Source organism: Zosterops lateralis (genome assembly GCF_965231275.1).
Source record: "Zosterops lateralis genome assembly, chromosome: 3".
Classification (NCBI taxonomy): domain Eukaryota; kingdom Metazoa; phylum Chordata; class Aves; order Passeriformes; family Zosteropidae; genus Zosterops; species Zosterops lateralis.
In genome coordinates, this window is record NC_139764.1 from 7,966,263 (window position 1) to 7,992,789 (window position 26,527).

Consider the following 26,527-nt stretch of genomic DNA (forward strand, 5'->3'; position numbering starts at 1 on the left):
TAAAATGAAAAAGAAACAGTAAATATGAGATTTTTCCACATTTATTTATCAGGAATCAAACACCCCTAAAAATTGTCATGGAACTGTCAACACCACATGTGAGTTATGATTGCAATAAATTGCATTTTTGGGGACAGCTGTTTTGTTTTGTTGTTTGAGCCAAATGTTCACTATTAGTGTTCTAACAATGTTGAAGAGCTCATTACTATTTATGCCCCACCTGCATGTTGTCACCCATTCCTCTCTGTCAAGGAGATGAACAGTTGCAAGGGCTCAGAAAATTGAACAAACTGTAATTACTGCATTCTATTTTTCAGCCTTTCTGTAATTAATTTGAGACACAGTTGGGAGCTTCCCCAAGTGAAGTTAGATTGGTTAGTAATTGATGAAACTTTCATCACCTGTGTGGGTGGACTTCTTGGAGATCAACTTTCTGGGTCTTTTGATGTTTTGAATTCCACTTTCAGGTTTGTTTTTTACTTTTTTTTTTTTTTTTTTTCCTGATGCATAATCTCTGTCCCTAACTCCACATATCCAATAATTTTCCTTCACCCAATCATTCCCACGGTCTACAGACATCTTTTTACCTTGGGATTTCTTGTACCCTTTTCCTTAAGTCTGTTGTTGGCTTCTGGTTTTGTTTTGGATTTTTTTTAATGCTAGTATTTCCAGATATGGCTTAGAAGCTTTGTTCTCACTCATTGTTATCTTCTAAAATGTCACTGAGACCATCTGCTCCAAACTGACTCTGCTGAGCAATTCTAGTTCCCTAAGATCATTTGCACAGACATTATTTTTCCAGACAGACTGTCTTCAGCAAAGACTAAGTAGCAGAAAAAGCAAACAAGTCTGGCAAAAGTGGCAAGGAAATCCTTTTAAAATAAATGAGCCACATATTTTTATTACTTTTAGTACCTCTTTGCCATAGCTGCCTAAGCTGAACATTTGTCTACATGGATATTAAGCAGCGGCTGAGAGTCTGATTCAGGAAACAACTTCTGTGCATGGATAATCATATTCCTATTTTGCAAACAGACATGTTTGCTAAATGTACATGCCATAGTCTCTTGAGCCTTTCAGCATGGGCCTAACTTCAAACCCTTCTTTCAAGGGCTTTATTTTTCTGTTTTGTAAATGTATGTTTTACCTGTGAACTATTTCTCTCTATTGATTTTTGGATTGTACTCTCATTAGGTAAGTGTAGGGGATTATGCTCACTGGTTATCTTCATAGTTTTCACTTCCCTGTCAGGTACCACGCTGCTTAACAGCCCCTCTGGTTCTTATGTCTGGCAGTAATAAATCAAAGAAAACCCAAACTGCTTGAAGAGGTAATTACACCTTTCCTTCTCCTGTTCTCTTTGCAGAGCCCTGCTGGCCTGCAGGCAATGGATGCTGAAAACTACACTCTTTACTCTCTGCATTATCATGTCACTAAATCAGTTTGTGTTCTCTCTGACACTTGGCAGTATAACACTTGCACAGATAAAAGTGTATTGAAAAGATTCTGCCTGCAACTTAAAGTTCGTGTAACTAGAAGCTGTGCAATAGGCTCCCAGTTTCCAAATGTCTTTTAACTTTGAAAGATCCATGCAGTTTCACATGGTGATGGCACAAAATGTTTTATCCTTGGTCATAATTCCTGTGCCTGGTAACTGCTGACCTTTCTGGGCTCACATATCTTAGATAAAGGAGTCCCTGCTATAGCCCTCTCTCTCCAGTAACAACATTTAATGTAACACGTAACAGATCGTGACCCATGTTCCTACAAATAATGCTGTCAGTTGTAACACTGATAAAATATTTTGGTAGCATAAAACAATGAAAATGGTCAGAGAAGTATTTTTAAATAGGCAAAATGATCTGGAAGTCATCTAAGATAAATGTATCCCAAGGTCTTTAATCTAAAACCTCTGCACAGGAACACTGCTGTTGCTTGGCTTCATCATGCTGTGGTAACTCATAAATCCATCTTTTCATCATTGTACTAAAATGGCCTAGATGTGTTTTTATGAAAATCCTCTTTAAGACAGTCATGGCTGATTACCAAATCAGCCCAAAGCTGATCATAGCTGTGCTGTCTCTGAACTCATTCACTGTGGTTTCTGCTTTGCTTTGCTCAGACCTGTGCTGCTCATTATCAAAGCAAACCAATTAGAATTTGCTTTTATACACTGTCATAAGATGATCCACAGCAATGCTAACAGACAGACATGCCATGAGAGAGCTTCTAGAATCCTGAAGTGGCTTTGATCCTGTAGCTGTGGTGGGCCAACTCAGCAGAGGATTGTTTCAGCTCAACTTCTATGGTATTTCCTTATAGCATTTCACTCTATTCTTTTCATTCTGTACATTCAGTTATGCATGTTGTCCTGTGTTCTTGATACATAGACAATATAAGCTTTATATTCTTCTATATTCTCTAGTTCTTGTTTTTCTTCATACAGGTCTGTTTATTCCCTGGGTTAAATAAAATTGTCAAATGATACTGTTTCACTTTCTTTCAACTGTGGCCTTTTTTACTATGCATCCAATTCCTTTCTTTGGGAATCTCTTCTCAAGCCTTTTTAATTCCATTTCTGTTCCTCTAAATGAAGGTATTATCTTTGAGCCTGCTCCAGAGTCCACTTAAAGCATATATGCTCACTTCACAGCTTCAGAAAGATAGGTTTAAGGGAGACTCAGAGCTGTGCCAAAGGATGCTTATGTGTTCTGTTCTCTCATAACATGAAATTTAATTATTGCAATATTCTGTTTCCAGCTCTTCAGAGCACTACTGCTCATGCATCTGCTAGAATGAATGATTAAAGATGAAAGCAATGTGAATCTTGGGCTTAGGATTCTGTTTACTTCCACAGCAAGGAAATGAGTTCTTGCAACTTCCTCTGACATACTGGGTCTCTTGGCAAGGCACCATCCTGTGCAGCCCCCAGGGAAAGAAACATCTCCTTTAAAGTTAGTGCTTCATTGACCTCAGAGTGAAAGCCAATTACTTGTTGTAAAATAATTGTGGTGATTTAATAGTTGTTTAAAATTATAGTCAGCAATCCATTTGGGAACTGGATTTTAAAATTAATTTTTGAATCTTTTTTAAAGCACTGTTGTAGTTTTCATTGGCAAAAGTAGTATTGTTGTTTATTTGCCTTCTGTTAGACAAGCCAGAATTTGTGGGGGAAATCTTAGTCCCTTTTACAGGACTACCTGATGTAATTAAAAAAAAAAATCTAGGTTTTTTTTTTTTTTTTTTTTTTTTTTTTTTTTTTTTTTTTTTTTGTTTTGTTTTGTTTTTTTTTTTGGTTTTTTTTGGGGTTTTTTTTTGTGGTTTTTTTTTTTTTGATCCATTGTATCTATGACATTGCTTGTGTCTGAGAGACCCTTAATATTTTGTGACATGTCAGTAAATAAATAGGGATACAAAAATCAAAATGGCCTTTGTGATAGAGACTGAAAACTGATTAAATGCTGGTTCTTAAGTATAATTACAAACTGGGAATCATTGCTGGAGTTCATTTGATTCTGCAGAGGTTCTAAAGGCCTGAGGCCAAGAAATTATCTCTGTAAGATCTTGCTAATCCAGTACATCAGTATAAACTCATTACTAATAAAGTGAGTAGATTAAAAAAGAAAGCCATAAAGTATAAAAGAGATTAGTGCTGAGTGATCTGTATTGTTTAGAAAGCTCCATGCAGGTAAATGATGTGTATTTTGACCAAGGGTAATAAATATCTAGGTACAAAGCTTGCTGGCCATGTGGGATACAATAACCTGTCCTAGAGAGTAGTAGGCCAGAAGAGGAAGGCTCAGGGAGGATGAGAAATCTGCAAGTCAGCATTAGCACTGCTGCACATCAGGGAGGCTCAGCAGCATGGAAGCTGAATGAAATCCACAGTTGGTGAAAGACTGGGTACTCAGTAAGAATAGAATTGTGATGTAACATCAATTTAACACTGGCTGACCTTTGTTGAAAAAAAATATCTGATACAGCTACAGTTCACAATTCAAGGAGTAAAAAGATTTATGGGATGGAAAAATATGCCTTACAGGAAGACATTCAAGGGAGTGTTAACTCTATGTCTTTATCACCACAATCTTAAAACTCATCTGGAGAAAATAGTAGTTCAGCAGTTCCTTGAAAAAATTAATACTAAGAACAAAACCTGGAATGCTGATCAGCATTTTCAAGAGAGGCAGAGGTTTTTACTTTTTACAACTTTTTACAAATGACTGTAAGCAGTCATTGGAATATTTCCCCAATGGCTGTAATAGATCAGTCTTGATTGCTAATTCAATGTTTGTGTGTTTGTTTCTGATTCCAAGGAACAGCTGTGGATTGAAGGAGTAGGTCCATTGGCTGTCAAGCCAGTAGGTATTACTGATCCAGGAGCTTACAGGCCCCAAGTTACCTGGAAATGCTTTCATTCTGGAAAGGTTTTGTAAGGAGAGGTGTTGCTGACTATTTATGAAAACAAACAATTTTATTTACAGAAATAATACATAAAGTTGTTCTTAATAGCTGTCTCTTCTTAGAGCAAGCATCTAAAAGCTGAATTCTACCAACACTAATACTACTCTCTTAATGAGATTGCAAAGCTGTTTTCCTTCTCTACCAGGCTATTTCTCATGTTTTACCTTTCCCTCATATTTGATTTTTTTTCAACATCAGTCATTCATTTACAACACTCCTGTTGATGTAACTGGGCTTTGGATTAGGCTCCAAGTTGCCATTTCCTTTCTGTTTGAATAGGGATTTCTTTTATCCAGAGGAAGGAAATCAATAATTTGTCATGACAAACCAAGGCTCATTTAGATTCACAACGATGTGGTCAGCTCTCCTGCCATTTTCTAGAGCATTTTAAGATAATGGAAGGAGTCTCATTTGTGATTTCTGATGTTTTCCTTTGTTTTCCCTGATTTATTTAACATCTGTACTCCATTTGACCATTTGCAAGACAGATTACAGCAAATCTATAATTTTGTTTGTTTTAAAAGATGATTGTGCTTTCTGTGCCCCAAGTCTTTCCCAGGAGATCATTTGGGGATCCATCAAAGGATTAACCTTTGGTATGACAAATTAACAGATGTATCTGTGGGGAAAAAGCTAAACTATACTTTGCCATAAACTTGCATAATCTGCACCGTTCCTTTCCAATCATAGTTTTGCAGATGGCAGATTACTTAGGGAACTGAGCTCTCATTCTTTTTTAGGTGCTGCCACCTCTGCAGTGCATGGAACACTCTCCATCCTCGCCCGTCTCAGCACAGGGAAGGCTCAGGTCCTTTCCTGCCAGTCCTCCCCTGCAAACTCTTTGGGGATTGCTCATGGAAGGCCCAGGTCCTTTCCTGCCAGTCCTCCCCTGCAAACTCTTTGGGGATTGCTCACGGAGCCTGGGCACTTGTGTGTTCCTGAGCATCCTGGACCGGGAGTCAGTGCAGAGTGAGGAGCCCTGGGCCTGAGGTTTTCCCCTGGCTTCGCCCTATCACTGCTTCACCACCTCCCTGTCCCTTCCCTTTTGTAAAAAGAGGGATAAAGGACACGTTGCTGACGGCCTTGTGAGCAGCTGGCGCAGGGATCTGGGGGGGAACTCCAGATATTTTGTATTCGCTGGGTCCAAGACAGAAGCTGGCGGTGGGTCTCGGCCAAAGTCTCTCTTTCTCTCGTTCTACAGCCACCCGTGTGAAGGCTCCAGCTTCGGGGTGGCACCTTCCCCCTCAGGGAGGGGAGAACAGCCGGGGGGGCTCGGGCACGGGGGTGTTCGGATAGGGCCCGGCCGGGGGGTTCGGGCACGGGGGGGTTCGGGCAGGGCCCGGCCGGGGGGTTCGGGCACGGGGGGGTTCGGGCACGGGGGGGTTCGGGCAGGGCCCGGCGTGAGGGCGCTGAGGGGGCGCGGCTCTGCCGGGCCGGGCTGTGGGAGGTGGGAGCGGGGCGGGGGTGCGGTACCGGGGGGGGCGTGCAGAGCGTTCCGGGAGCCGCGGGCTGTGAGGAGGAGGAGGGAGAGAAGGAGGGGGCCGGGGCGATCCTCCCCCCCATGATTGGCAGCGCGGCGTTCCCCGCTCCCCGCCCGGCTGGTGCTGCCCCTGGGCCGCCGCGGAGCGAACATCCTCACCGCCCGCCCGCCCGGCCGGTGCTCTCCGCGCTGCTGCTCTCCCCTTGCCTCAGCCGCTCTCATTGGCTTTAATTTTTTTTTTTTTTTTTTTTTTTTCCGCCCTCCTCCCCTCCCCTCCTTGGGGCGCTCCCGTGCCCGCCCGCCCGGCGGGCTGTCTCGGCGGGCGCGCAGCGCGGGGCCATGCCGCCGGGGCCGCCGCTGCTCCGGGGCTCCTTCCTCCTCCTCCTCCTCCTCCTGCTGCCCTTCCTCGGCGCCCCGGCCCGCGGGGCCGTCTACACCAACCATTTCTTGGTGGAGCTGCGCGGCGGGGGCCGGGCGGAGGCCGAGCGGGTGGCGGCGGAGCACGGCTTCGGCGGGGTGCGGAAGGTAAGGCTGGGCGCCGGGCTCCGGCGGGGGGCGGCCCGGCTCTGCTCTGCCCGCCGCTCGCCCGCGGGAGGAGGGGACGGTGCGAGCGCGTCCCGCCGTGATCCCCGCTTCCCCAGGGGCGTGCGGGAATAGCCGTGCCGGGAGACCCATCCCGTGTGCCGCTCCTCGGTGCTGGCCCGGCAGGGGGGTTATCTCATCTCGGGCTGGAGGGAGAGCGGAGTTTCCCCACATGGTGACTCGGTGCCTTTTGACTTTACTGTGTAAACGTCCTGCCGTGGAGGAGCTCCCGTCCTTCGGGGCTGGGGCTGCCTCCCCGGGCTTCCCGAGCGCCGACGGGAAAATGAGAGCCTCATCTCCATGGAGAAGCCTGCACACGGGTTTAAATAAAGGATTTCATAGGGGGTTTGACGCTCAAGTTTGTGATGCTGGTGGGCTTCTTAATATCCCTATTATTCTCCCAGAGAAATAGGATGACCCCCGTGATAAGCAATGAGTGCTTTTCACTAATGAATGTAAGTTGGGAAACTTCAAGTGCCATTGGAGGTTGTTTTCGCTCCTGAGGTCCTTCCTAGGAAAGCAAACGTAGCCAGAGTGGCAGGTCCCCTCCCGGCTCCTAGAGTGTGCAGTTCTGCTAGAAACCTTTCCCATTCAAGTAATAATTGGACCTCTGAATCTTTTAGGGTACAGTAAGATCTGGGGTGAAAACAGGGAGAGGCTGATAGAGTGCCCTAGTCAATACTATTCCTGGCAGACTTGATTGAAGGAGTGTGAAAGGAGAGCAAGTTGTGAGTGTTGCTGCTGCTTGTTTGTTTGTTTGTTTGGGTTATTTTTTTGCTTTTCCTGGCAGTTATGCAATGACAGCCTGGTCCTACATCCAAGGAAATGAATGATAATAGCGCCCTGAACTTGAATGAGTAAAATGGCTTTAAACCTCGATTTAAAAATAAAAATCAAAAGAGCATATCAAGTGAGACTCCCTCCCTCGCGTTGCCTCGTTTCAACTCCAGTGGGAGCTTGTTAGAGAAACGAGGACAAGATCATTGTTGCTGTGACCACAGCTAATTCCTGCTCTGATAAGATGCTTTTGTTTTAGGCTCACAGCATTGTCGTGATAGTGACAGAGCTGGGCTGCTGATACGTTTGGGAAAGGATTCATTATGGGGATTAGGTTTTGTTATATGAGATTTTTGGCCAACAGTTTTCCTCTTCTCCTCTGTTCCTGATTGTGCTCCCTTCCTCCTGTCCTGGGGTTATCTGACTGATAAGGCCTTGTGATAGAAGAGTACATTCCTGCATAGCTCAATTTCTTACGGCTTTAGCTAGATGCTTTCAAAGGATCCTGTGGTCCAAGTGGGGAAGAGACAGGGAGAGAGAGAGAGGAATTTTGTAGGATGGAGAAATGCAGCTTCTGGGCTGTTAGAATCCTCTCCCCTCTACCACGCGCTTCTCCCCAGGAGACGTACAGCTTCTTCACGGAAAACAGCCTTGTAGCTCATCTGAGGAGAGAGCTGGAGGGAAGTCCCTCGGGTGTGCAAGAGGGGAGAGTACCTGCTTTCCAGGACAGTGGACACGGATATCTCCAGGAATGAAGCCCAGCAGAGCCGTGTCGTGATGTGTGTGTGCGCTCAGGGCAGCAGGTGGTTGCAGTGGGTCGTGTGCTCAGCACATCCTGTCTCAAGGTTTCTGGGTTATACTGTCCCAACACCTGAAAAGGTAATAAGCTTCCCACCCTTCCTCCCCAGCTGTAAGAGGAAACAGCACCCTGCTTTCTGCAAGGCAGTAATTTTAGGGAAGAGGCAAAGTTGGTATGGTTTGACACTTCTCTGGATGTGTTGGAGGATAATCTGCTGATAGCAATCTCTATTCCTAACAGGGTTTGGGTGGTGACAATTGGCCGCCAATAGAAGCTCCTGCCATTTATGCCGGTGGCTCTTGAGTACTGCTGAAGCATCTCCTCTGTGTTTTTGCTATCATCAGGCTTGTCTGGCAGCTCGCAGTCTGCAGACTCAGCTCTCATGGCGATACCGACAGCTCAGGGAGTTGAACGCGGCCGTGTGTAGGGAAGCACAGAGCTGTTGGTGGTGGGAAACTCTCCAGGGAAAGTACTATGTATAGATGTGCCTCCAATGAAATATTCCAAAAATACCAGCACCCTCCCCACCCAAACTGCATCACAGGGAGAAGTGATCTTTTAGGTACTTCAATGACATATGCTGTTTGGATGATATATTGAGTTATTTACTTAAAACAAATCCGGTTAACTTTACCCTTATTGGAGAAGAGCCAAGGTTTGAAAATAATCACCTTTATTTCAGTGCAAGGACTTTCCCCAGCAGGAGCACAGGAGCAGATTCCTCATTTTTTTATTGCGTGTGAATTTAAGATGTGCATGAGAGAGATTCCTTTTACACTCGTCAGGGCATCACAGATCTCTTTTAGCACGACTTTATGGGAACTGTTTTTTAAATTATGTATTTTCAGTGCACATGTTTTTTCCCCCAATAACAAGCAATCTCTGAGCAAGTGCATATTATGTTTACTGAACAGCAGATTTCTGGGGAAATGCATGAGAAAGCATTGCCTTTAAGATTAATGTCATGGGCTGCATGATGCGCTTGCTAATTGATTCTTTGGCCATGCTTCCTACCATCACTCTGAAACCACTACAAGTCATCAGGTGGGCTAAATGTGTGCTTTAATTTCAGTGCTTGGTGAATTGATTAAGAAGGGCTTGGTGCTTATATAAACAGGTGCTTTTGTTCAGGTCTAGGATCCTAATGAGTCAAAAACAGTAGTCAGTTTCTCTTTAATCTGCCCTGAATTAATCCTGAATACAGGCAGATTGGTGATGCTGATTGTGCACTTTGATTTTTCTTTTTAATATTTGCAAATTTTCAATCCGTTTTTACCTGCTAAAATGGATTCTATGTGTTTCTGGTGAAACAGGTGCTGTGGAAAAGCCTTTTTTCTTTTTTTAAATGGTTAGTCTTAGTATCTTTGAGCATTCAGGAGTTGTGAGAATGCCCCCTTAATATTGTAAGAACTGCAAAAATAACAAGTTTTTGGTTTTGGTTGGGCTTTTTTTTCCCAATTGATTTATTTACCTCTTGGCATGGTTGTCACCAGAATACGTTTCTTAATGCAGGCTGAAAAAAGCTGCTTTCTGACCTTGCCTTGCAATTCTCAATTAATTTCTAACAAGGAGAGTTGGAAGATGCATTGAGAAAGGTCTTCTATTTGGAGATCAGAGTTTAGGCATCTCTTTCATCAGCAACAGTAAGACTGAGACAATCCACAAAATGCCACCATAACTAAAAGGCTGAATATTCTGCTTCTAGTAACATGGAGGTGAAGGGTTTTAAACAATTAGCATTTAGCTGCCTCAGATTTTAAAAGAAGAATCAAACATGGATTTGAAAATATGGAGAATTTTATGTTTATGTTACCTAAAGCTGGTGTGTTTTTTCCTTGATGTATCACCTGATCCCTTATCCCTCTAAATCTTGCAAAACTCAGTGTACCTCTCACAGCTGTGACTTCTTTGCTTCCTGTTCTGGCTAAGGAGGCTGCTGGTTGAGAACCAGGCTTTGTGGAACCAACCAGTAATTTCTTGATGAAACACAGCGACCATTGAGGTTTTCTTGTGTTGTTTTTTTTTTTTTTTTCTTCTTTTTTCTTTTTTCTTTTTTTTTTTTTCTTTACATTGCATAAATACAGACTTATCAAAAGCAAAACTTACCAGATAAAGAATGTTTTTTACTTACTGCAGCAACCCACTTCTTTGCATTTAGGCAGGGAGCCTGTGAGGTGGGAGTTGATGTGGTGTAGAAGGGAGACCAAAAGGCAGAATAATGAGTTGGCTGCTTTGGGAGTGCTTTGCTGGGATTTCTGTCAGGGATCCTGAACATTCCATCCTGGGATGCACATACTAAAACCTTAAAATGACCTACTGTGTAGAGCAATCTCTAAATCTGGCAAATAGGTGTTTGTCTTGCTGCTCTTTTTTTTTTTTTTTTTTTTTTTTTTTTTTTTTTTATATTACTTTTTGTTCTGCTTTGCATGCATAAACAGCTCCTGGAGCAAACACCGGCTAACTTAGAACAAACAAAAATCCCTGTTACTTAAATGTAATCAATTATGCACATGAAAGCTGTAAATTGTCAAGAAGATGTATAAACCACAGGCTAAAGCACATCCCTAACCCAATTTCTGTAAAGCTCCTTCTCTACCAGAGACTCAGACTGTTTGCTGGTGGTGAGTGTGAGTATGTTTGAGCTATAAAATAATTACTTTGTCAGATTTTACATTTGAGTGTAAAACAAGAAGGTCAGTCTCCCCTGTTGTAGATCCCCACTGTAATTGCCTCGTTACTGTTTTGAATATGTGGTATAGTTGTTTCTTGGCAAAACATGCAGATTAAACTTCACCTTTACAGTTTTTTTTTTTTTTTTTGTTTCCTGAACTACAGCTCAGTAAACAGAGAGGTATGGAATTCTGTCTGTTTATAAGGCTGTCTGCATTTATAATTTTATTTTTGCCTTTTTTATTTATTCTTTTATTTATTTGCTTATTTATTTTATTTATTTATTCCAATTGTTTGGACCCATTTGCAAAATAGGACATGTGGTAGAGACTCAGAAACTGCATCACAAGTGCAGTTCTTTTTTCGCTTGTGGGTTGTTTTGTTTTGTGTTTTGTTTTTTTAATGCTGCAGCCCAATAGGGAATTTACACAGGAAATACTGTGCAGTTACTGATTTTCATTTACATTATATTTAGTTTCGCCACTGTCAAGGAGAAGACATGTAAGAAGTGGCCAGCATTCCCTGAATGCTGTGATCCCAGCATACTGAGCATGCTGTGTACTAGCCTAACTCTTGCCATTTCCCCCAGAGTTCCTGTCAGTCTGGGGTCTCCTTCCTTTTGCCCAGGTACCTTTCTTGAAGATGACTTTCAGACTATTCCTGGGCTCTACAACATACAGATACATGAATTGCCTCTGTGTGTGTTTGACTCTTGGGATCCCATATGGTGTAGCTCTGTCTGTGGTCCTACTTAAAGCTCTCATTCCTCTAGGAAGGCTTTTCAGATGCTGAAAGCAGTCTGAGGGCCATTACTGAGAAGCAATATGGATAATCTATAGCTGTTAACATATCCAGGATTGAATATATCCCCTAAACTTCATCTGCAGAGCTGTGCAGCAAATGGAGAACTGTTTATTGCAAGAGTCCTCTGCTTTGAAGACTCAGGCCAGATGGGCAGGTCCCATTGTCATGCCTAACCAGACCCAGATGATTTAGGGTACTGCAAATGAGGGAGGGCAGTTTGTTTGTAGTTTGGGAGTTCAAATCCAGATTGAAGTCCTAGACCAAAAGAAATTACCAATTCACTCTTAGCTTGATATGCTTTCTCTTCCAAGATCCTGTGGCATCCTTGGCATTTGATTATTTATTAGCAGGCAAATGTTCCCAGAGACTGAGTGTTGCTTGGCTTCTTCAGAAAAGGACAGAGCTGTTTGAATGTGTGTTATCTTTGTGAAAATCCAACTGTAGTGTGAAGGTGGAAGATAGCCTTCCATCTTCTTCACAAAAAATGACAGATGACAAGGTACAAGACCCCACCAACGCTTAGGAAAACTTTTACTGCTGTAACTATACTGATGTGGTTAAAGTGGGGACACAACCCAATTGTAGTGCTGTTACTATCAGTGCAGGAGTACTGACACGTTTAACTAATTTCAAGTCAAAACAATATAAGCAGAAATTTAATTTCCACCGGAGCTTTTAACAGTAAGACCATGTTGATTTCTAAAAAACAAACAAACAAAACCATGCAAAAACAAGAACAATGTAAGAGCTTCTAGGCTTCCTGGAATAGTTACTGCTAAGTAACTAAGTAGCTAAGTAGAAGTTTGCATGTGACCCCTTAACCTCATCCAAAGTTGTTCGATTAAAATTGATACATGCAATTCAAGTTTCAAATGCTTACAATAAAACAGTTGCAAAGTAGTAGCCAAAACATAGATAGAATTTACCTGGTAGGTAGTTGCCATTAGTAAGTTCTGAGAAATATCCATGCTCATGGAAAATTCTGTAAGCTAGAAATCAGGCCAAATTGTTAAAAGGAATGATAAATTCTGCCAGTTCTTATTAAAGTATAGCTGGGAAACCCTTTTGTGCAGTTCCAGTCTACAGAATGGATGAGTAGTTTCTGTCTGAGCAGTAATAGCAAATTCTTTGCCATTAATAGATGTAAAACTTACCTTTGTGCTGCAATGTTATTCTAGTTATCAGAAACCCTGTTCTTCTTTTCTTTTTTTTTTTCTTTCAACTTTTTCAGATAATTAAATGGGTCAGGTCTCTACAGGATGCTGCTGCATGGTGGCTATAAATATTGCAGTGAGCAGCCCAACACTTCCATCCATCCATGGCCTCTGGCAGGGGGAAGCCGAACTGCTCAAGTATTTGTCAAAGTCTAGTCCTTGTAAATCGAGGCAAACCCTGCATTTAACTCTCTTAAATTCATTGAAAAAGCAAACCTTGTGCTGCTGAAATGGAAGTTTAATTTCAGCTCAGCAGGCTCAGGCATTCTGTGTTTTGTGACAGAAAGCACCATCCCAGAGAGAGCTGAATTCGGAGTGTACCGTGCGAGATTCCAAGTGACTGCGACACGCAGTTTGTCACGCAGTGTGAAATACAGTTTGGTCATGGACTTGTGACAGTAGCTCGACAGTCTACCTCAGCTGAACACCACTGACTGTGTTCAGCAAGTAGCAGGAGGTTGGACTTAAAAAAAAAAAAATCATGAGCTTGGCTCCTCTCTCCATCTATACACTGCAATTATAAATGAATAAACTGAGTAGTGATAGCTCTTTCACAAGGAGTGAACTGGGACGTTGTCATGTGTTACCTACCTTCTCAAACAAAACTTCTGTGGAAATGTTACATTCTTAATTATGTCCACAGAAAGCAAATGGAAATGGTGACCTTGGTGTTTACATCAAACCAGTTGGCAAATGTGTCCCAGATACTCATGAATGAACTAGATTATTTGCTTACCAGATAAATAAGATGGTAATATGTCAGAATGGCTTTCTCCAAAGAACCAATCTGTGAAAACCTGAAACCTGGCAAATCTATATTTAAATATTATTATTATTATTAAGTAGAGAAATTTGCTGTTTCAGATACTTCTTGGACACCAAACTAGAGCCAAAGAGGTAAATCTCTTCCTTGTATGGGTAATAGAAGAGGTGGAATATAGCCTCCCCTTTCCTCATGACAGAGAATCCTTCTTTCTACCTACTCATTCTGTATGAAAAGCCAGTGAAACGGAGGAGTGTGATTCTGAAATCTGCTCTGTGGGTGAGTACTGCCTCTGTCACCTACTGTGCAACACCAAGTGCAGCAAAAGCTTCTTTTTAAGGCTTTTAGCTGCAGCCAAGATATGGTGAATTAGCTATAACTGTGACTGTTGGATTCCCATCAGTCCCATGGGGGCTTTATTCTTCCCTGTATCAATTAATTTTAGAACTGTGTTTCAACTGAATTTTGCTATTTAGGAGTTATTTTGAGGCAGCTGTAAGGTGGAACTGTCAGTTCAGAATTTGGGTGAAGTATCAAAAATCAGAACTGGAACACTTTTGCAGATTTGGAAGAATTGGCTGCTAACATTGATGGAATGATGGTCGTGGATTAGGACATCTTCACCTTGGCAGCATTTCCACCTTTTAATTTTTATATTGCCATTCAAACCCTCAAACTTCACAGGCAAATGTACTTTTCATCTCTTAACTGTAAAACCATTCAATTTCTCCTACAATTAAGATATAGTTCAGAATAGAATCATGACAGAAAAGCAAGTGGATCTTTTTCTCTTTCTTTTGATGGAGATTAAAACATTCAGCGTGATTCTCTAAAATCCCTTTTTTCTCCTTCTAACTGAACATATATCATTCATGTTAAATATATTATACCTTGCTAGAGAAGCCAGTTTTTCATGCTCTAAAGGCTGAAATGCTGAGTGATTAATTAAAACACTACATTTTCCTTGCTTGACTAATGTCATAGGAGCAAGGTAACATATAAGCACATGCTGGACTGAAAGCAATTTCTGCCAGCAATGAACTTCCATCATTTATTAATTGGCAGTAAAAGACTGATTTCATAGATGCCTGAAAGGTCAGTGAGGGAGGTCCTGGGAGGAAGGCCAAGAGGTGGTGTTGCTGTTTGCTTTCCTTTCTCATTATTGCCAGGTTTAAGTTATTTCTTCCATCTGCCACTGGGCTCTTGACCCCACTCAGAGCAGTTGCTCCTTGTTGTGAAGTGACCATTGTGCTGTTGTGTCAAGAGCCAACAGGAGCTCTCTCCAGGTTGTGGTAGCATGAATAAAGGATTTTCCTCTGATCTGATCTTGTAATAGTGAGGATTAATGGCTATGACTTCCTCCTAGCAGAATCGAGAAACCCCACAAAAATAAGGAAAACAGCAGTGTTCCAAAACGTTCCCTTTTCCTTGGCTCTGCTGAAAGTGTTTTTTTTCTTGAAGCTTCCCTGCCCTGCTCTTCTCAATCCTACTACCTTATGTTAAAAAAGAAGAAGAAACAGTGTGACCCTCCTGTCATTCAGTCCTTTAATGTCACAGTTTTGTTTCTAATTGTTACTCATCGGCTTCTCTGCCATAAAGCACATATTTTTCTCAAGGAACTGACTGCTTCTCTGGCAACTGGAAGACTTTCTCAGTGTGGTGTAATAACAGCAACCTCTCTGTGAAGCACTTTCTGTCTATCAGCTCTTGCCTGGCAGCCTAGCATTAAACAGACACGGAGTAAAAAGGAAAGAGTAAAGGTTTGGAATTGCAGGAGAGGTCAGATCTTCTGAAAGTGTTGGTAAGAGCTGGCATCGTTGCATTAGAGTAATTCACATCTTCTATGCCTTCTTGAGTAGCTCTTGTCAGTAACAACTAATTTTGCTCTGACTTGCTCCTACAGCTCTACTTCACTCAAGCTTGAGTTCCTGGCTCTGCTTTTAGATGCTGCATGAGCTGGGCACTTGCACACATGTTTATGTAACCACTTTGTTACATGAATGTAGACTTCAAAATAATGCTGAGGTGCCTTCCTGAAATTGAGGTTCTCAGTATTTAGCAATGTTTTTCCCCTTCTTCATCCGTGAGGTTTTGAGTGCTGGTAATTTGTGTCTGGGGCACCCTGCATCTTGATGTTGTTTTTTTAAATAGCAAACGTTAGCTCATGGCTTTTATCTCTGTGTTTCTGGGGCTGGTGTGGCACCAGGCTCCTGTGTGACAATAGCAGTGAACCTGTTTGGTTACATGCTTAAAAGGAGAGATGGGCTGTAAATCAGGAGCGAGGCAAAGTGGCCTTTTGTAAGCAGTGCTTAACTGATTAATTAATTGCTGTCAGCAATATTAATCTGTCTCAGAAGCATGCCATGGCCATTTAAATTTGCACACTCTAATTGAATCAAAATGTTTCTTATGAGTTTTCTCTAAGGAAGATGTACTGATAGGAAGAAGAGATTTCCATCTTATATTGCTTAAATATATTAAAACATTTAACAAATATTTTATGCTATATTTTTTACTATTTGATTTCACACAGGTATATTACATGTGTAGATATACCCATTAATATATGTTTGCAATGGCACTTGATATTTTACAGTTAAGAGTTTCATATCATGGTCTATAGTGCTGTGCAAACATTAATTATATGAATCCTATCAATCAACATAATAACTATACCAGTACTTATAAGAGTAGGCCATTTTACATGGGAGGCAGCTGAAACAAGAACATTACAGCTCTAATTTGCCCAAGATTCTCCTAATATTAGAAGATCCTGAAACTCGTGTCTTTGGAGATTTAGTTCTGGCTCTGTCCTAAAGTAGAGTTGTTACCATGTGAAGCAAGAGCAGAGAGGGAAATAGCAAAGGAAATGGTCATGGGTTGAATGATCCTGGAGAGAAGGTAGTTCGAGGTGTGAAAACTTTCACAGAACCTTCAGAGATGCTTTGAAAACACAGCAGAACATCAAAAAAGTGACAGGGTACTCTGAGGAGCTCCATTGCTCCAAGCAGGAGATGGGCACTTACAGCCAAAATTTTATTCACCTTTGTTAATAAAATGTAGAACTGGCAAAGCCACTTCTGGATTACCATCCTTTCCCCCTCCCTTTATTCTTACAGCACTGACTGCCTCAGACTAAATGAGTTGTGGTTAATTAACTGGGTCAAGTACTGACCAACTGTCTCTAAAGAATGTCTGGAGTCTGATTTCTGTCTTCTTTTCTCATTTTTGTTTATTTAGGTTTGGGTGTGTGTGTTTGTTTATTTTCTTTTGGTTTGTTCCTTTGTTATTGTTTTTTTAGGAGGTGGAGGTGTTTTTGTTTTGTTTTAATGGGATGGTAAAATTCTCCCAATTTCTGTAAAAAAACCATTTTGTGTTACATATACGTGCTTTAAGGAAATTTAATTGATTCACCTGATGAAATCATGTTAACTTATGTCCTGGGTTGCAGTGTAGGATGTACACAAAGTATTTATTCTATCACCATCTTCATGAACTGTTGAAACCAGGTGGGCTAGTGTTTTCCCAAGCCCGGTGTCTTCTGCTAATGGCCTTTGGGGTGTCTTCTGCTAATGGCCCATTAACACCTGGCCCATGAGTCACAGGTAACTCCCTCCAGGTGTTATCTCTGTTTAATGGGCCATCAAGGACCCACTTCACACTCCTCATGCTATTGTGAGATGCTCTGCCCAGGGGGAGGAGCCAAGCATTCTCACCTGGATATAAACTGGGATGTGGGACAGTGCAATGGGCACTTATCCACTGGATTCCCAGAGGAGCAGAGCTGCCAGACCTTTCTACAGGATCACTGCTTCAGGAAGAGCACCTCACCTGGACTGCTTCCACCATCCTGCTCAGGTTGTATTCTGACTCTGTCAGTGATCCTTTGTGTTATTGCATTTATTTTATTTTTACCTTTTTACCTTTCTTCTTATTAAATTATATCTCTGACTTGGAGCCTCTCATTCATTTTGCTTTCAAACCACAACAACTTAATTATTGTAAATGATGTGTATGTTTATCTGTTGTTTGTGAGGTTGTTATGGAGTCGTGTAGCTGAATGATTGGAGAGGAGGTCTCCTTTTCCCCGTGGTTGTTTATGGCTGCTAAATATGACAACACAGTTGGTAGATGCTCTCAGTGACTTTTTTGGTGCTAAACTCTGAAATTTTTTCTGGTACCCAGAGCTTGATTGAGCAGCTCTTTTTGCGCACACACACACACACACACACACACACACACAACATTTATGTGAAAGGACATAATGATGATTGCTCAGCCTTTACTTCAGCCTGTCAGCCAAACAATAATCATCACCTACTCCAGGTAATGACAATCTGGATTAACCCAGACAGTCCAATTTGAGGGAGAGTATATAAGCAACAACATTCTCCTTGAAATCTGGGAAGTATCCTGCTTTCAGCAGGGCATGTGGTAGAATTGATAATGGTGTTTACAGTTACTGGAGAGTAACAGATGAAACTCTCTAAACTGCTCAGATCCATTCCCATAAACGAGAATAACCATTTTTAAAATGTCAAATGGCTTCTCCAGTTCACTGGTAAAACTATCAGCAAATCCAGAGTATTGTCACTGATGACTTTATGACTTTATGTGCTTGCAGGATGGAGCTCTTCAGTGACAAAGTTAACAGTGATACAGATGCAGTAAAACTTTACACCCTTGTGATTCATTCAATTGCAGATCAAAATCCAAATATCACTAACTTGTAACCAAAGCAATGGAGCAGTGTTTTGTAAGTGCTTGGAAGCACTGGGTGGGGTAATGTAACAACAAAACTGATGAGAAAATGACAATGGAATTACAATAACATCAATAACATCAGAACTGATCTACCCGAACAGCAGTGCTTCTTTTACAGACTTCAGAGTAAAAGAGCTCAGCTCTGCTTGTGTTTTAACATGGCCACCTCAGATAAGTGAGAGAGAATCATACTTTCAAAGGGCCTCTTTTTGTTTTGCCATGTATTGTACAGGGCATTGAGATGAATTCCAGATGGACAGATTGGACATGTAAAGTGTAATAGCTGTCCACAACTGGTTCAGTTCCTTTCATTTGCCTCTAGGTCTTTATTAAACACCTCATGTCCAACTATTGAGAAGACTGTTTAACCTTGTTCTTGCTGCATGCAAGAGGGACTAGGCAGAAGGCTTTGTTTTATCCTTTTGGATAAAATGAAATCCAAAGGTATATATTTTACAGAGTGTTTGGACATCACTTTTGACTTAATATTGTTGTTTCTAGAGAAAAAAGATATTTTGCTGTGGGAGTGAGGAAACCTTTCAGAAACCATTGGAAACGATGTCTGCTGGCTTGAGAGGATAGAAATTTTTAAGCAGAGTTAAATAATAGAACTTTTTAAGCAGGTTTGCTGTGTTCTTACAGGATAACCATTATTCTAAATAACAGAATAGTGTTATTTAGAATAACAGAATAATATTTTTTAGAATAACACACACGTGGCCTTGTTATCATGTGTGTTGCAATATTTCCATTGACTTTTGTATTTCTCTACTTAGTCGCTTCTTACTACCACCACCTGCTGCTTTAAGAGAATTTCAGCCCTTTAAGGTTGGATATTTATATGAAACAGCTGAAAACACATGAAAACATCTGTCAGGCATTTATGAATTAATTTGTAGGAGAATATTTCACTTTGTGTTAATGATTTGATTTTGCAAGGGCGATCTGATGTTGTTTTAATATGAAATGTACCTTTTGGGAGTGTTGAAGCTCTGGCTGTAACACCTCCACATGGCAGATTTGCCAAGAGGAGTAGATTAGACTTTGGTGGAGGCAGCTGGTTAAGACACAGGTGCAGTGAGAACTGAGCCAGGAAGACTGAATCATAGCCCTCAGACCTGGGCCTGACTGTGCCAGTCTTTGGGGCTGTTTGGAGCTTGTGCAGAACCCTGGCTCCACTTGAGATCCTTATTTTGAGCCTTCAGAGTAATTATAGCACACAAATGAGAGTGTCAAATCCTTGCCTGGGGCTGTGGGGGCACAGCAGACTGGAGCTCAAGTTGGGTGATCCCTGGTGCAGCTTTAGTCCTCTGTGCTGTTTCACATTTCTCTACCAATGTTTGAATTAATCCTTTCGTGTTCCTGCTTTGTTCTGTGTCATTTTGGTGCCTGAGGGTGCCTGTGTTTCTAGCTGGCTCTTCTCTTGCATGGCCCTTGTCCCTAAAGTGAGTGAGTGCTTTTGACTTCAGACTTGGCTCCCATCGGTGTATTTAAAGGTAAAATGATTTCTAATGCTAATTGGGGTGAGGGAAAATTAGAGAAAGAGAGTTAAAAAAACTCGTATTGAATATTTATAAACATCCTCAGAGCATTTGGTGAAACTAGCATGAAAAGGTTTCTAATTTCTGCTTCAGGTACTTTGTTGTGCTTCACTTACAATGGTAATGGAAGGTGTGAGGCCTGTGGGGCTTGTGAAAGCTCCAAATACATTTATTTTTACTGAGTTTAGGTCATATTTTCTGTTGGTGTAATTACTGAGCAGTAATGGAATGAAAGTCTCACCTGTGCTGATTTATGGTTCCTTTCAAAGTCAGGAGTGATGCTTGGGCAGTGCTTAGACTCTCTGGGGAGAGATGCTTTGTGCTATATTTCTTAAAAAAAAAAAAAAAAAAAAAAAAAAGTTTTTAAAAAAATTATTTGGGGGATGGGTATTTTTTTTCTCTTTTAGCACCAGTATTTGTTTGAACTCTCACATCCATTGCCAACTATTCATACTAAGGCAGGCAAGGAGGGTCTTTGTTAGCCTGGCTGTATGAGGGCTTTCTGTGAATCCCGTTCACTGATAGATCCATTTATGCTGATTTTGGTGACCAAAGAAGGCAGTAATTTGCTATAAATTGCCCTTTGCTTGTATTTATAAATGATTTTGCTCAAAAGAAAGTTGTTGCAGACTGTTGTCCCCATTAGTAACTTGGGAGAGGAGCCTTAACAAAAGATTAAATTAAACTGGTTTTAGAATATTACAGTGTTGGGGAGAAATCATTGGCAATGATGCACAGAAGCCAGCAGTGTGCTGTAGGGATTTTGCATGATGTGAAACAGTATGAAGGGCAATATGGGAAGACTGGGCAGAGCTGGTTCCCATTAAAACAAGAGGAGGCAATCCAGGCTGTTCTTAAGCTTTTTTGTGGGCACTATAATGTATGTAGATAGAAGTCTAGTCACTCTTTACTGTAGTGAGCAGTAAAATGCAATGTTAAGGCACCAGTAAAATTTGATAATAAAGATAAGCCTTGGAACCAATGTTCATCTTTATTTTTGTATCATATACTACCTCTTAAAACCAGTGACGGGCTGTGAGTGCTGAACCTCTCCCTGAGAGCGAGATAAAGTATTGATGCCACTGGCAGCTTTATTTGACTTGGGTATTTTCTTAAGAATTTATTGCTGCTTCATAATACCTGTGCTAGATGGGCTTTTCTGGGCAGGAGATGCTGAGGCTTGTTTTCAGTGTCAGCTCTGCCCAAGGTGGTCTCAGTTGCTGCAGTTTTAGGATGGGGAACAGTGTCTGATTTTAGTCTTTGTGTGGCTTTTCTTTAAACTTCTGCACTGCTTTGATTTCCTCTGCTTTGTGGCAGGCAAAACTACCACTGGTGTCACTGTGCATATTGTTTGAGACCAGACCAGGAAAGAAAGGCAGTTTAATTTTTTCTGTCAAGTAGACAAGGTGGGATGGGAGCCATCAGCTCTGAGTGTGCTGCCCCATCCTAGATTGGGTATCTCTGAGGAACTGAGGCTTCTTTACACCTGATTTTTCCTGCTCAGAGCAGATGAGGGCTCGGCAGTGGAATGTCTTTTTCTCCCTTTCAATGCTGGGAATAGCCTCTCTCAGGAGCAATGCCTGGCTTGGCAGGGGAGAATTGGTGTTTACAGCCCTTCTTCCCAGCAATGGCATCTGGGGCAGCACAGAGTCACTCCCTTTTCTTGCTGGGGAAAGACTGTAAGGAGAAGAGTGCAGAAAGGTTGAAATCTTGTGATAGCCATGAATTTAAACTTATTTTTATTTCAGTAATGATTGAACCTCAACCTCTGTGGTTCAGCAGTAGCCTGACAACAGTTAAGATACCTCAGACATATTCGTGCTAAAACTGGTGGACAATATGAAACTTTTCCTGCTTCTTTCTATACCAAATGGTACATCCTAGCCATTTTCATAGAATCATGGGCTGTTAAGGTTGGAAAAGACCCTAAGATCATCAAGTCTCTTCTGCTTTCAGTTAGACCTCTTCCATTGAAAAAGTGTTTCTTTCCTGCATTTAGTTGATCGCTGAATTTTTAAAAGTTATTTTCTCATCCACATTCTTCAGGAAGATGGTTAAACACATTTCACCTTTACTTCAGAAAGTGTTATTAATAACCACAAGGAGGCTGTAAATATGAAGAAAAGAAGGAGACAGGTGGATATAAAATGTTTTGCTCTACTTGCTATTTTGTGTTTGTGATTCTGGTTTTGCTTGTATGTATTTTTCACCAGCACTTTTATACAAATATTGCAAGTAATGAAGTGCTTGTAATTCCTGAGATTCTGAAAATCATGCTTCGTAATGGACAATATTTATACATCAAGGCAATAAGTAGGCCCATTTCTAATTCTAAATAATCCTCCTCACTTGAATGTTAAAGTGCTTTCTGGTAATTAGTTATCTCACTTAATTGCTAATTTTTTTTTTTTTGAGGGCAGGAAGCTTTGCTTTTGTCTTACAAAAAGCAGCTGAGCCACCAGGCTGAGTGCATTATTGCTCCATGGTACATGCTGAGCCTGCTGTTGCCAGAATAGGAATTTTACTCCCTAGCAATTCCAGCTTTACAGCTACAACATTACAGAGCAGATACTGCTGATGACACTTTGGAGTCTTTATGTACAGGAGATCTGTTTTCATTTTGCTTTGTTATTTGCAGTGTTCATTTCAGTAGTTGCTCTCTTGCTGTAGCTCCAAATCAAAAGAGATTTCCTGGAGCAGCTGATGGTGGGAATGTAAATCCTCCTGTGAGCTGTGTTCTCCATTTGGTTAAGGTCAAGGAGTTACTGGCCTGGTAGCAGGAATTGGAAGTTTCAGTCATTCCTTGTGGTATTCATAGATCTCAGCACAAAATCCTCATCAAAGCTTAACATTTTAAGCCCTTTCCCTGGTGTCTGATTTCTCCCACGTGTGTGTTCATTGATTTCAGGGATTTACTGCAGAGTTTAGGTTCTTCCTGAAAATTGCTTGGTTTCTGCTATTAATTATTCACAATCCACAGTGCTGGATCACATTATCTTTCAGGTTTTGCTTCACTGAGCTGCCTTCCTGGGTGTCCCCCTCTAGGTTTAATAGATCTGGTGTGAAAAACCATGTGAATTGTAAACTGCCCAAGTTCCTCAAAGATTACTGGGATCACTGTGGAAAGAGTGGAATGATCTTAGTCAATCTTATTCATGACTTTGTCCATAAATCTGGTCATTGTTGGACGGATTGGAATTGCTTATGGTCAAACTTGAATATACCAGCTTTAAAAGCTTACTGTATTCAATGTTGCCTCATGCTAAGAGGTACCAGAAACTAACCTTCTATGGAAAATTAACAGCAAATATCTGTTATACATTTCCAGATATCTTCAAAGTAGCTTAGCCTAATCCTTAATGGAAGAACATCAAGATCAATATTTGACTGGATTTGATTTTAATGGTTGATACCAAAATAAAAGGAAGAAAAGTAGCCTTATTTCTCAGAGAGAATTAGATGGCTAATTGGGCCACAGACAGCAAAGGATGGCAATGGATAGCACACCAGGATGGATTTCAAGCTGTAACTAATCTGTCTATTTAGATTTATTTTTTTTCTGCTTGCATGTTTTTGAGGCAGAATGTGGGGGAAGGGCCTTTTCCTGGAGAGCCAGATCTATTACCAAACTCTGGATTATGTAAATACCTGATTGCCCAGTTGGTGAAGATGTCAGGTACAAGTTTAAATGTAAATCTGCTTTTTAAAAAAAACAATTACCTAAACCCAGACAGAATTTGAGCTTTCAGAGCTCTGATTCTGAGGATATATACAAAGTGCAGGAGACTTTTGAGGCTTCTACTGTGAGCTTTCATAGCCTATTTTCTCCTTCTGCCTCAGCTGTTGTATATTTCACAGGTGTATGGAGCTGAAGCTAAATATTCTGATTATTTGCCCAGAAAAGCTCTCCAGTCAGCCATGCAAATCAGTTCCAGGGAACCATAATGATTTTGATGAAATCTCCTTGACCTTTTATAAACACTTTAAAAGGGGTCTTTTTATCAGGACAGAATGCTTTGATTTTTTAAAAGTTACTTCACGTTTATGCATCATACAGAATGGAACTTTAACATAAAAATTAAATTCTTTCATTTCAGTGATAGTAAATGTTTCAATTAACATAAAAAAAGTACTTTGAGTAAAAAGAAAACCCAAACTTGTATCCTCATATTTGGAATGACCAGATTTTAAACTTTCAGAATTCACTATCTTCTATTACCACACTGCTTCCCATGTATAGTAAAATATGTTTGTGGAAGTGTACTAGATATACTGATAGACTGACTGAAACAGGAGATGATTTCATAGAAGGTAATTTATGTTTGTGCACTGTATATACCTGTATACAGGAACAGAATCTGTTTTATGACAGCATGATTCTGCTACCTGCCTTCAGCCCAGGTTTTCTCAATATTTTTTCTGTCTAAACATCAGCCTTGGTATTTCAGTGAAGAGCTCTGAAGTCCTGCTAAGATGTTTGTGTTATCATGAAGTATAGATATTAAAAAGGAGAGGAACAGGCTGTTACAGTGTTCTAGAATATCTCTTTTAAAAAAGTATTTTACATGCAGGGTACTCAAACCTTTGAAGTTGAAATATTCACAGCATTAAGGTATAACTTCCCAACCATTTTTTTCAACTTTAATAAGGACAAGCTTAGTTTAAAAATGTGCAGTTACTTGCTTAGATTTAAATGTTCAACTAGAATGTCCCTATAAAGTTCAAATGGGGAAAGAACTGATCATTTGAGATTCAAGTGGAGCTTCCTAATCAGGTGCTGGAAGTGGGATGCTGTTCTCCTAACACTATATCTTTTAGCCTTCTAAAAGCTAAATGTCTACTAGCCTTCCAGTTGCTCTCTGCCAGTCCTGAGGAGAGAAATGCATTTAATAAAAGGGAAGCCCTCCAGAGGTGTTTGTTTGCTCCTTAAATGTCATGGACATTAAAGGTGTAAAACACTGTTCCCACCTAACACTGGACTGTTTGCTTAATATTCTTTGTATGTTCCATTTTGGGGTGCTCAGAAGAAATTCTAAGCATTGTATTTTTCTGAAAGTGGAAATCTCTTTGCTTTCTGCCTTCCATCTTATGGTGTCGGTTTGGGTGTGTTACAAACAGCTCAGCAAAGCATTTATGTAAGGCTCTCTTGGTGAGGGATGCTCTCTGGAGTTTCAAATCTTTTGCAGTTTTCTTTGTTCTTTTATTCTGGCTTTTTCAGGAAATAGGGAATACTTCCTCTTGTGATTTGGGGTGCCTGTCAGAAATGTTGGCACTGTTGACCTTAAATGTAAGGTGGAAAGAGTACCAAGTGTATACAAGTGAACTTATGCACTGTAAACCTGTAGCAAACAACTTTAATCGTGCTGGATTTTCAAAAATAACTTAGGAGTGGCATTCTCAAAAGTGATTTGGACTCTTTGATATAACTCTTTACAAGTCTTGTTATAAATTCCTGAATCACTTCACCGGTAAAAGTTTTCTTGTCATCCTTATTAACAGCAGATAGTTCCATGATTTTTTTTTTCTCTCTCTCTCTTCCTCAGCTCCCTTTTTTAGAATCTGGATACTTTTTTTATCACAATGGTCTTGCTAAAGCCAGGAGAAGACGCAGCCTTCAACACAAGCTTCGTTTGGAAAAGGACTCCAGGGTAAGTGTTCCATCATTATGTGCAGCTGTGATGTTTTCTTTGTGACACAGACCATTTTTTAATGAGATCAGGGTGATGATCAAATCTGTGGCTATAAATATGGGGGTTTTTCCCCCATGCTTGTTTCTTGGTGGCTTTTGTATGCACACACTTCCCAAAGAGCCTCAGCTTTTATTTTTATTTCACTGTTAGAAGTAGTCGTACATTGTCTGAGGTGTATCCTCTCCCCAGTAACACTCAGTGATGCTGTAGTCTCCAGGACATTTCTGAGCCCCCACTAATGTGGGGAGAAAGCATCTGAGGTACATGTCCTGGTTGACCCCTCCATGAATGCTGCTACCCATGGGTTATTCAGCTGTGAATACTGTCTTAGTTTGGAAAGACAGGTGTCTGCCAGGGAAAAGCCAGAGCTTCCCTTGGAATGGAGAATGTAAACTCCCTCCCGCCAAATTATTATAATTTTGAAATTAAGGGGCTTTCAGGCAAAGAGATGGTAATAGGAATAACAGTTCTTTACTAGGAATATTAAAAACAAAAAAATGTACTAGCACAAAAACAAATGAACAAAAAAAACCCACTGACAGAGTCAGAATATGACCTGACACCCTGTTGGTCAGGGTCTTGGGAGCAGCCCAATTAAGTTCTCCTGGAGTGGCAGATGTATTTCTGTTGGAGCAGAGATGATCCTGTAGAAGGGTCCAGTGGTGGTGAGATGGGTCTGGTCTTCCTCTGGGAATCCAGTGCAAACAGGCTGTGCTGGTGTTTTGAATGCCAGGTTTTATCCAGGTAGGAATGCTGGGCCCCTCCCCCTGGGTGGAGCATCTCCCCATGGGATGATGGAATTGTATCAGCCCTGCTGTGAGCCTGGATGGCCCATGAACAGCAGATATCCCCTGGAGGGAGGATGGGTCTTGGAAGAGATAAAGAAACACTGCCTCACCTGGTTTGAACAGCTGCCCATTAACGGGAGACACCCACCCCATGAGGAATGGGTCATAGAAGAGAAACAAACACTTCCCCA

General features: G+C 41.1%; 1 protein-coding gene across 1 annotated transcript in view; it reads left to right on the forward strand.

The window, feature by feature from the left end:
• The first annotated feature begins 5,887 nt into the window (after positions 1-5,887).
• Positions 5,888-26,527, forward strand: part of PCSK2 (proprotein convertase subtilisin/kexin type 2) — a 99,279-nt gene continuing 78,639 nt past the window's right edge. The window contains exons 1-2 of the mRNA XM_083857677.1: positions 5,888-6,469; positions 25,402-25,506. Coding sequence (XP_083713803.1) covers positions 6,284-6,469; positions 25,402-25,506 — 291 coding nt within the window. The 5' untranslated portion in view covers positions 5,888-6,283. The remainder of the gene's footprint in view (positions 6,470-25,401; positions 25,507-26,527) is intronic.